The 10,587-nt window shown below is 42.1% G+C and overlaps 1 protein-coding gene across 3 annotated transcripts; it reads left to right on the top strand.

Moving 5' to 3' along the window:
- The first annotated feature begins 498 nt into the window (after window positions 1-498).
- Window positions 499-10,587, top strand: STARD4 (StAR related lipid transfer domain containing 4). Of its 3 annotated transcripts, none has more exons than XM_021524789.2 (6): window positions 499-601; window positions 886-1,015; window positions 2,773-2,822; window positions 5,023-5,149; window positions 6,318-6,432; window positions 7,001-10,587. In XM_021524789.2, exons 2-6 carry the CDS (start codon window positions 911-913, stop codon window positions 7,225-7,227), a joined length of 624 nt encoding a protein of 207 aa, XP_021380464.1. In that variant the 5' UTR covers window positions 499-601; window positions 886-910; the 3' UTR covers window positions 7,228-10,587. The 3 variants fall into 3 exon arrangements, with proteins under 3 accessions (XP_021380464.1, XP_021380463.1, XP_021380465.1); XM_021524788.2 differs by lacking the exon at window positions 499-601 and adding an exon at window positions 610-769; XM_021524790.2 differs by lacking the exon at window positions 499-601 and adding an exon at window positions 1,649-1,696 and having other exon boundaries at window positions 948-1,015.

Genomic DNA, 10,587 nt, shown 5'->3' with positions numbered 1-10,587 from the left:
CTCTTCTCTGGGGAGCACAGGGACAGGACCCAAGGGAATGGCCTGAAGCTGTGTCAGGGGAGGTTTAGGTTGGTATCAGCTAAAGGTTCTTGCCCCAGAGGGTGTTTGGGCAATGGAACAGGCACCCAGGGCAGTGCTCACAGCCCCAGCGTGACCGAGCGCAGTAAGTCTTGGACAATGCTCTCAGGCATTCTGTGACTCTTGAAGTGCCACAGAATGTCTGGGATTTGGGACACAAGGATGCAGATAACAGGACAGGAGGTGCGACTCGACGATCCTGACGCGTCCCTTTCAATTCAGCCGATTCTGTGACTCTGCGATCAGTGCAAAGCGACACTGCCAGGCACGCGTGAGCAGAGCGGCTCTGGCGCGGGTCCCACTGCCCGCCCTCCCTCACGCCACCGCCGCCATTCCCAATCCGGGACCAGCCCCCGCCCCCGCCTCGTGACGTCACGATCGCGACATATCGCGGGGTCGCGTGACGCAACGCAGCGGTCACCCCGCCCCCGCGCCCGGCGGACCGCGCCACCATTGGCTGCGCCGGCGGGGCGGTCGCGCTCTGATTGGCTGGCGGTATCGCGCGCTGTCGGGCGGGCGGCAGGTGAGCGCGGGGCCGGCGCGGCGGCGCTGCCCTGAGGGACGCGCGTCTGTGCCGCGCTCCCGCCGCGTCCCGGGGCTGCCGCTGCCGCGGCGGCTCTCGGCCTGAGCGCTCATCCTCGGCTGTACACCCTGGCAGCCGCCCTCTGCCACCCGAGCCCGGCCGGGAGATGTGCGTGTGTGCGCGCGGCGCTGTTTTCCTCATCCTCCGTTCGGGCTTGGAAGACGCGCGCTGCTGCCGGCATCCCTGACTCCGTGCCTTGTTCTGCTCTGTGTGTGTGTGATTAGGCACCTCCGCGCGGGAGAGAAGCCCATGGATCCCCTGCCCAACCCCGCGCCCCTGGCCTCGAAGCTGCGGAACACGCTGGTCCGGTATCACAGCATCGCAGACGGCGAGTGGCGGGTGGCGAGGAAAACCGTGAGTGCTCGGGGCAGCTCCGCGGTGCCGCTCCGCCGGCAGCTGCGGCTCGCCGGCACGGCCCGCGGCGTGAGCGCCGAGCTGAGAGGAGCCCGGCCGCGCCCTGCCGGGCTCTAAACCGGCCGGCGCCGTGACACCATCCCTCCAGGATGGTTTAGATGGCAGGATGTGTTTTTCCTGTTCTCAGGCATTTCTTCCACCCGTTCTCAGGGGAGTGTCTCACGGAAGAACCTGTGTAGGTTTATAAGCTTGACTCACGACAAAATGTGAAGTATTTAGCATTAATAGTGTTGCAAGAGGCTCGCGTGTACTTAAAGCAAAGCAGGCACAGCCTGCCGGCGTCTGGAATCTTTTGTCAATAAATAGTTCATCATACTTCAGCTTCCAAATGTTTTCCTCTTAAGAAATGAGATAATTCTCAAGGCTTCCTCTCATCCTCTTCAGCTTTTTTTTTTTTTTTTGTTTTGTTTTTTTTTTTTTTGAGTTGTGCTTCAACAAGTTAAATAGGCTTTGCTTTTCCATCAGTTCTAGGCTGGGTAAATGCTTTATAGTGCTGTGCTCCACAGAAAGAAGAAGTGTAGCAAAATAGTAGGACTAGTGTGGTAAATTTCTATCTTTATCTTTTTGTTACAGTGGTTTGAGTAGTGCTTTTATTTTTTCTTCCATCATGAGCAGACACTGGTAAGACAGAGGCAACTGTTCCAAATGTAACTTGATTATTTGCAAAATTAATAAATTTTCTGTCTGGAGAGGGAGGAACAGAGCATACAAGCCTTTCACTCTTGCAATACACCTACACCACTCTACTAAATGTTGTCTATTCCTTTATTAATATTCCTCTGTTGTTATATTAAGTACTACTGTATTCCTTTAAAAGTTACCTGCATCTTTGTGTTCCAAATCCTCAGATTTTGCCCCTCTCTCCAGCCTTTCCTTTCTTTCTCCTTTCTCTCATCCTTTCTTTCCATTTTGGTATTGTGCCATGTAAAAGAAATTCAGTGCTTTACTACCACAAGGAGATGTGTTGTACCCCAAAATACCTTAAATTATTTTGGATGTGGTACTTAACAGTACTGTTCTTTAGGCCATTTGGTCCTTTGTGCTTATATAATCATGACTCAAAAAAAAGTGGTGCCATATGGTACTCTTTTCAACACCAAAGTTCAGACATTTTGTACAGAGGTTCCATGTCATAGTCACATAAAAATCGGAAGATACTGGTTTCTCTATTTTCTCTGCATAACTTTAAAATAAATAGGCTACTGCTTGCAAGACTCTTCTAGTCAGGCACCTAGGAGAAAAAGGTAATTGAGCTTTTTTGTCTGCACCTGCACCTCCTGCACATTTCTGTAACTTGTGTTACAGGAGTACAAACAGAAGTAGTGTAGTCTTCCTGTCTGAGTAGCATCTGGCTGTTGGCTTTCCAGTGGCCTTGCAATTGAAAGGTTTTCCCTGCTAATGTTGTTCCATTATTCTGTGTGTTTTCACAATAACCTGATTGGCCTACTGAACCCTACTATTGCACTTCTAGCATTTGACTCTGATAAAGACATTTTTTTATATATTTTTAAAGTAATTACAATAGAATTACAAGTAAAAGATATCTGAAAAATATGAAGAAAAGTGTGCAGTGGTACCCAGGTGAATCATGGCTAATGTTAAAGTTGGCTGCTTTTCTTCAACGAAATTGAAGCATTTTCTGCACTTCTAATTGTATCCAAGTGACAATTAACATTGTGTCTTATATTTTCTTTCAGAAAGATGCAACTGTGTGGCGTAAACCATCAGAGGAATTCAGTGGATACCTGTAAGTTTGCCTGCCAAAGTTTAGTCTTCTATGGATGTGTTCTGTAGAATTTAGAAATCAAGACTGAATTCTACAGCCCTCAGCTACACAGATCCTCCAGTGGGGAAGCTAAATGGGTTACCTGTTTTGGCTGTATGATTCCTTTCTAGTTTTTCAGTTTGATACTTTAGCATTGCATGGGGTCTAAAATAACATCTGTTGAAGTCTGTGAACAACACAGGGCTCCCTTGGCTGAAGTGGGAACAGCATCTGCTCAGAAATGATGTCCTGCAAAGCTCAGAATCAGGCCTGGTTTCAGTAGTCCTGAAGAGCCACTGGGTGACAGCTCAGTCAGTCCTTGGACTCTTGCAGTGACTGTGCAACTCCAAAATACCAAGTGTAGGGTTGTGGGAGATTTTTGTGGGGTTGTTTGTGTGACATAAAGGCCCTTCCTGTGTGAGTTTCTGTCACGGGCTTCTGTTGGTATCTGTAGGTTTAGGTAGAGAAATAATTACTAAAAGACAGCACTCTGAAGAAACAAAAAGTCGTGTGAAAAGGTAGTGTGTAAAATGATTTCAAAGACTGATACACCCCATGGAATTTAAGTCCTATTGAATCTGTGAGAGCTGATGGCCCCAGACACCAAGAGTTCCATGGGCCCACTGGCACCAGCAGGTTGTGTAGTTGAGCCATTGCAAGTATTTTGAGAATAATGTTTCTGATGGATTCTTACTCTTAGGATTTGGAGGCCCAGTAACTCAAGAAAACAAAATCTCTGATGTCTACTAAAATATCTAATTACAAATGAATATTCTGTAATGTCATGTACCAAATTATTTTATTTTGTAGTCATATGCCGCTAAAGCATAATGTAGTTTCTCATTAGCTTGGTTCTACTCCTGTGTTATGATCTGCTCTAATCACAGAGGAATAAAGAGAGCTAACTCTCTGTGAATAAAGCAGAATGAACCCAAAAACATTTGCATATTCCCCTAAACTTGATTAAAACCAGACAAGCCAGATGTTGATAGTGAAAAATTGATACATTTTATTTAATTGTAAAAGAGGCAAAGAAAAAGGGAGAAAAAGAGAGGTATGTCTGGGGGGACAAGGAGAGTGACACAGGTAGGGTAAGTAGAAACATGTTACCCCTCTGTAGGTCCTAATGATGCCTCACGGCTTCCCTCAGTCTAGTCTTCTTGGTGGTGAGGGTCCCCCATCCAAAAGTCTAGAATCCCATGGATAAATATATATTTGGGCAGGTGGGAATGCCGAGGTGCAGGTGCCTCCCCTGAGCAGGGCAAGTTTGACACTGTCCCTTGCCTGACTCTGGATCTGTTGCATCATGTGCAGTTCTGCTGCAGGGTCCAGGGAGCCCTTTAATGGGCCATGGCAGCCCCTCTGCCGTCCCTCATGTGGATGTCCCTTAAATGAGGCTTTGCTGGGGTGAAGCGGCCCCACAGCTGAGCTGGTGTGCACAGCAGAGGATAGGCTTTCACTGCCTCAGAGCAGAGGCTTTTTCACTGCACACCCAAAATGTCTTCTCTCCCTTTTGGTGTGAGGGTCTGTTCCAGCCTGACAGCAGATAAGCCTAGGACTGTGGCCTCCACCCGAAGGTGTGGGGTTTAATCCTGTGAAGTATTTTTCTTCCCCAGCCCAGACCTGAGTCATTCTATCTTCTCAAATGGATTTACAGACCAGGGCCTCAGTCAGGAGGCCCACTAAGGGTGCTTCTGTACAGCTTTTGTTATACAGTTTTGATATAATATGCAGAAGTCCTTCACAAAACTGTTTGAGCCATAAACCAAGCATTTCAATCTCCAACATCCTGTTACTTTTGCTTTATGAAAAATGTTTTTCCCATTATATTCCTGATCTCCTTTTTACTTTAGGTTTGCTTACCTCTGGTGAACTCTCTTGCTAGCCAAGCAATAGGAGTAAAATGACAAGTGTTTACAGTTGTTAGAGAAACAAACAAAAATTTTTATCCAATGAAGGAATTTGTAATTTATAAAATATTGTGTTAAAAAACCCCAATTTTTTGGAAGAAGATTTCTTGCAGAGAAGAATAGATGGCTCAATAGGTGTTCTCCTCTACTGTTTCTCTGATGCAATTGTCCACTGACTGTACTTCCTGGTGCCAAGGTGTTAATGTAAGTGTACTGTTGAAAATTAATAGAATATAAAGGATTTCTTACTACATGTAAACACGTTTTTCTAGCTACAAGGCTCAAGGAGTGGTGGAAGATGTTACTAACAGAATAGTGGATCATATTCGCCCTGGACCTTACAGGCTAGACTGGGACAGCCTAATGACTTCAATGGACATCATGGAAACATTTGAAGAGGTGAAGACTGGTTTAGATTCTTAAGGGAAATGTGTATTCGTGAATGCATGAATTTAACATTCATTAATTTAACATTCATGTAGAGCAGAGCAATTCCGACAGATCTGAACCTTTTTCAGCCTTTGCATGCACAAGCAGCATTGTGCATACATACTCTGACCACAGATCAGACTCTCTGGCAGCACAGTCCTATTCTGAAGCTTGAAGTTCATTTTTCCATTAATGCTAAAAATAAAGGAGTCAGTCACAATTCTTTTGGGCCTTGGAGCTCTGGTAGGCTCTGATAAAATTTGCATACAGAGGGCTGCAATGTGATACTGTGTGTGCCAAAGTCATTTCATACAGCTTGCTTTCTTCTGTTCCACAGCAAACAATACTAACAGTCCACACATACGGAAGCTGCAACCTCCCCCTCTTCCTGCAGGGCTGAATTGTGTAGCATGGCCTTGTGCTGAGACACAAAATAGTTCATAATGAGGGTCAGGACTTGATAAAAGAAAGGTAGGTTTGAAGCTGGTTGCAGAACAGCTAGTAGCCTTCCTTTGGTAAATGCTGACATTCAGTACGAATTCAAAACCCTCATCTGGACATGTGGCTTGAACATGGATTGTCTTTTGCTCTGTCTCTGAAGGAAGATTTATATTACAAGGTATTTTGTTTGTATAAAATTTATACAGACTCTACTGTATTATAAGAAAGCCTTTTTTGAAGAACGTAAGAAAGCCTTTTTTGAAGAATTGTTCTTCAGTTTTATTTTTCACTTAGCGGCTTAAAACTATTTGATAGAGTATCTTAGTACCAAGAGATTTCTCTTGAAGTTTTTCATGGTCCTTTTTGACTTCCCAAGTGCTCCCTGGCAACATAAGAGCCACGTGGCTTTCAGTTGTCAGGCATGCCAAAATTGTGTAACTTTAGATTTTTAAACCTTTATGGTGCCAGATATTCTCTGCTTCCACAGCTCTCAGTTGTGGACCACAAGTCCTTAAAACTTCCAGCTTTTAGGTTGAGAATGGCACAGCCATTCAGACCTCACTGAATTGGCAGTATAGTTGACAGAGGCTATGACCTTCATGAAAATGTTAACTGCCTGCAAGCATTATGTTTCCCTCTATTCATTATACTAAGATATATTTATTTTTTTGCCGTTATAATTCTGTCACTCCACAAGAACTGCTGTGTGATGCGCTATACAACTGCTGGCCAGCTCTGGAACATTATAGCACCAAGAGAGTTTGTTGATTTCTCTTATACTACAAGCTATGAAGATGGGCTTCTAACATGTGGTAAGCCACCACCTGCCTCTGCTAAATTCTTATTTTGCAACAGTTGCTTGGCTTAAGATTTGATTCAGATTTAGTAGTAGTAAACATTCCAAAAATGGTCTAAGATGGTCTTCAACAGATAAATTCAAGGTGCTTTAAAAATTTTAAAGGTGTTTTAACATTTTACATATTTAAGGAAGTGTACAAGTTACTGGTTTACCCATGAACCATTCCTTTCTGCCAGGTTTCATTTATGCCAGCTTGTGTTAGAGACAAGTTGAGTCCTCCAGCTCAGGTCTTAGAGTAAACTGGGATGAGTAACAACTTGCTTCTTGTGAATGGGAGGAATGTTCTCTTTTAACATTTGAATTTTTGCTTATCATGCTCTCCTGTCTGTCTCTGAGTTTGGATGAACAGCAAATTTCATGCATGAAAATACCCAGAAACTTGCAGTGTGCCTGTCAATAATAGTACTAAATTCCCCAACCAGAAACTTATATATTTCAAATTTACTGCATGTTAATTTTTTTTTTTTAACCGCTCTCAAATTAATTTCCCTTTTGTTTGTTTGTTTTATTTTCCTTGATAGGCATAAGCCTGGACTATGGAGACGTGAGACCAAACTTTGTCCGTGGATTCAATCACCCTTGTGGCTGGTTCTGTGTCCCTCTCAAGGACTCTCCTGGCCACAGTCTTTTGACAGGCTACATCCAGACTGAACTGCGAGGGATGCTACCACAGTCTGCAGTAGACACTGCCATGTCTAGTACCCTGGCCAATTTCTACTCTGACCTCAAAAAGGCACTCAAAACATAGACAAACAGTGACCTAAAAGCCAGTGCATTCCTTGCAATCAGATTGTGTTGTTTAGCTTAGCATTAGTTATGTACTAAATTGAGGTAATGCTCTTCCTGATTGACACCCGAACCTTTGTGTTGAGGATCCAAACAACTTTAGTAAGTGCTTTTTCATGTGACAATTGGCATATAATCCCAGTGCATAGTGCGAGATGCTTTCTGCAGCTCAACACTCTGCAGCTTTGTGAGGAATAGACTGAATCTCTACTGAATCTTTCCTCAGTAGAAAGCACAAAATGTGTGTGTGGGCTTGAAAATGCAGTCTGAACTCAGCTCTCTCCAGCAGTTTTGGGTGCTCAAGATTTTGATGCTGCAGGTTGCTGTACAGGCAGCATCTCATTGAAGGTGTAATTTTGTAATATATATATATATATTTATATTTGCCTAAATTTTTTTAAAGTGTGTTCAGCTGCATCTGTAATTTGTTTTTAAAATTTACTTTGATCATGTGGATATTATATAGCTAAGCTGTTAAATTATACTATTCATAAGAAAGCTATTTGTACTTGAGAGCAAAAATAAGTGTTCATTATTGGCATTTCTTCGATGTTGTAACTGTAACTTATTTACTGTTGTACATAACAGTCTCAGTGTATAAAGAAATGCCCTTACAGCTGATCCAAAGCTCATTTAGGTCATAAGATGTCTTTCCACAGGTTTTTTTTTGTGGGCTTTTAATCACGCAATTGTCAAAATACAAACCTCCAATGGATCTTCTGTGATACCCTGTACTTCTGAGGAGTTATTAACTTAAATTTGCATGTAATAGTGTGTGTGGGGATTTGATTTGGTTGGGTTTTTGGCAGGTTTTCTTTCTGTGTATATTTTCTTAACTGCAAACCTTGTAATTGCAAAAGCAACAGAAAGAGCCACTTGTTTGCTTCAGGGGTTGGTGTTGCTTTAGCCACAACTGGACAGAGTTGCCAATATGCAGTGGAGTGTTCTGTGGTACTGCCCCTAGATTGATCTTTGCAATAAATTAACACCTTGAAACATGAACAAATGAAGGCCAAAGCTCAACTACAGAATTTCTGAGATCTGCTGAAGGATGCAGGGTTTATTTTTAAGGTGCAAATTTCAAGGATTCTAGTGATTCTGACAGATACATAGGAGAGCATTTGAAAAATAATTCTTTCCCTGCTAGGAACATAAATTCTCACTAAAATCTGATGTTTAGCCTTTAATACTTGTATTTGTCATTTGCTCAAGTGACATTGTAATTATCCCCCATGTTTTGCCAGTGCTCACAGTGGTAAGTTTAACTGTGTAGGGGTTTGGGAAGGTATCTTGGATCCCTGATATTGTGGAACCAATTGTATGCATACAATCCAGGGACAGGTAAGGGACTCCTAAGAAACCAAAAATTCAGATGAAAGTCCCCAGCAATATTTGCTTTATGACACAGGTCACTGTAACTGAACTCTGAATAGTGACAACTTTCCTTTTTTGTTGCTTAACCAGAGAGCTTAAAAATATGTAATACCAAATATAGTGGGGGCTTCTTCAAGCTTCTTTGTGTTTTAAGGTATTTAGTACTGTTTAAGGCTGTTAAAAACAATGCATCAAACAGGCTTTGGTGTCTTCATGGTCAAAAAATGTTAATTCCTTGTTAGGTTGTTAGGTTTTATGTAGTCTGCCTTTCCCTTTAAATTCCTCAATTAGTCTTCCCTTTTTGTCCTACCTTCCTTGTGTCTGCCAAAGTACTGCAAGCTCACAAGGTGATCTTCTACTGCCAAGGACACCAAGGAATTGCTGTCAGAATCCTCTCCTTTCTAGTACTGGTACAGAGGCAATTATGAAATCTCTGGCAGTGCTGCTTCGTGGGATGAATGATGACATGATTGTAGAGGAAACTTTGAAGTGTATCCTATTTTTTCTTCCCAGTTACAAAGATTACATGTGCAGTGAATCTGCATATTCATGTCTTCTCTTTTTAGAGCTGCTTGGACTGACTGATGGAGGGGTTGTGATACAGATGTACATAGAGAAAAATATTGCCCAGTTTAAATCTGCACAGAGGTACTTCAGTGCTGGGCAAATGGGTCAGAAGAAGCACAAGACACTTACAGGAGGATGTTTGTACAACACCAGGCACTGAAGAAGTAATTGTTCCAAATACCTATTTTAGTAGCTCTGATACATACAGTATCTATCCATATTTAGTATCCAGTGAAATGGCTTTTTCTGCTTTCAGTAGAGACAAGTTTGTGAAGCACAGTGCAGCTGAAGAAAGAACTTGAGCTAAAATAAGAAAATTGCTAGTGTATTTTTGTGTATTTGTACTCAAAAAAATTTCAGCTACAGACTTAATACAGAACTAAAAAGAAGATGTCCAATTTCAAATGTATTTATTTGAACCTGAAATTTATATTATTTTTATATAGCTATAGATGGAGAGGGAAGAAGAACTGTTCTTTAGCAAGAGTACATCAGAACCAAGAAAGCCAAAATATCAGAGCCTCCCACTGTTGCATGCTCCTCCTGAGTCAGTGGAAAATCTAGGTGGAGCTAAGAGGGTTAAAACAGGAAAGCAGTGTCAAGGACAAAGTGCAGGAACCCATGTTTTGCTTATGCAGAAGAAATGGGAGACAAAGTAAATGCTTAGTACAGATTCTATCACTTAGGAATATAGTTATCCAGAAGTGACTTCTGAACAAATTGCCCAAGAATAGCAGAGATCTGGTTTTGCTAGACAAATAGCATGTATATAGACATATCAAAATTATTTTTATATGGCTAATAATTTTTAAACTTAATTTTTTAGAGATTTGGGCAATGTGACACTTTATGCTTTGGCACTTTAACTAGGTGCTTTGTATGTGTGTGGGAAAGATGACGAAGATAAGACAATTTTCATGTTTGGGTTCTGTTCCTTGTCTAAAACTTCCAGCATTAAACTTTACCTGGGATGTGCAGAAGATGCAGAGCTGGGATTAAACTTAATTTAGAGGCAGTCAAAGTACTCTACCAAATCTGGCTGAGAGGTGGACTGGTACTTCAGAGAGATATTCTGTGCACAAGCCCTCATCTCAAATTTGCTGAAATTATAAATGTGAAACATGATGAATTTATAAAACACAGAATATATAATTCCTCCAGTAATCATAAATAGCCAGAACAGTTCTGATGGTGTGGCCCTGGTTGTTTAACCTAGAAGGTTCACTGTTGAAAAAATAGCACTGATTCTAAAGAAATCACTCAAGTTGTGCCTGTGAAAGTCAAAGTCTGTCTTAACAGTGGGTTTAACTTACTGTGTTCAGCATTTAAGCGATGGTATTTGCATTTTGAGTGCAACTGCAGAATAAATAATGGATTCCAA

Source organism: Lonchura striata, chromosome Z (genome assembly GCF_046129695.1).
Source record: "Lonchura striata isolate bLonStr1 chromosome Z, bLonStr1.mat, whole genome shotgun sequence".
Taxonomy (NCBI): domain Eukaryota; kingdom Metazoa; phylum Chordata; class Aves; order Passeriformes; family Estrildidae; genus Lonchura; species Lonchura striata.
Note: the sequence above shows the minus strand (reverse complement) of the source record. Positions and strands in the feature narration are given on the sequence as shown.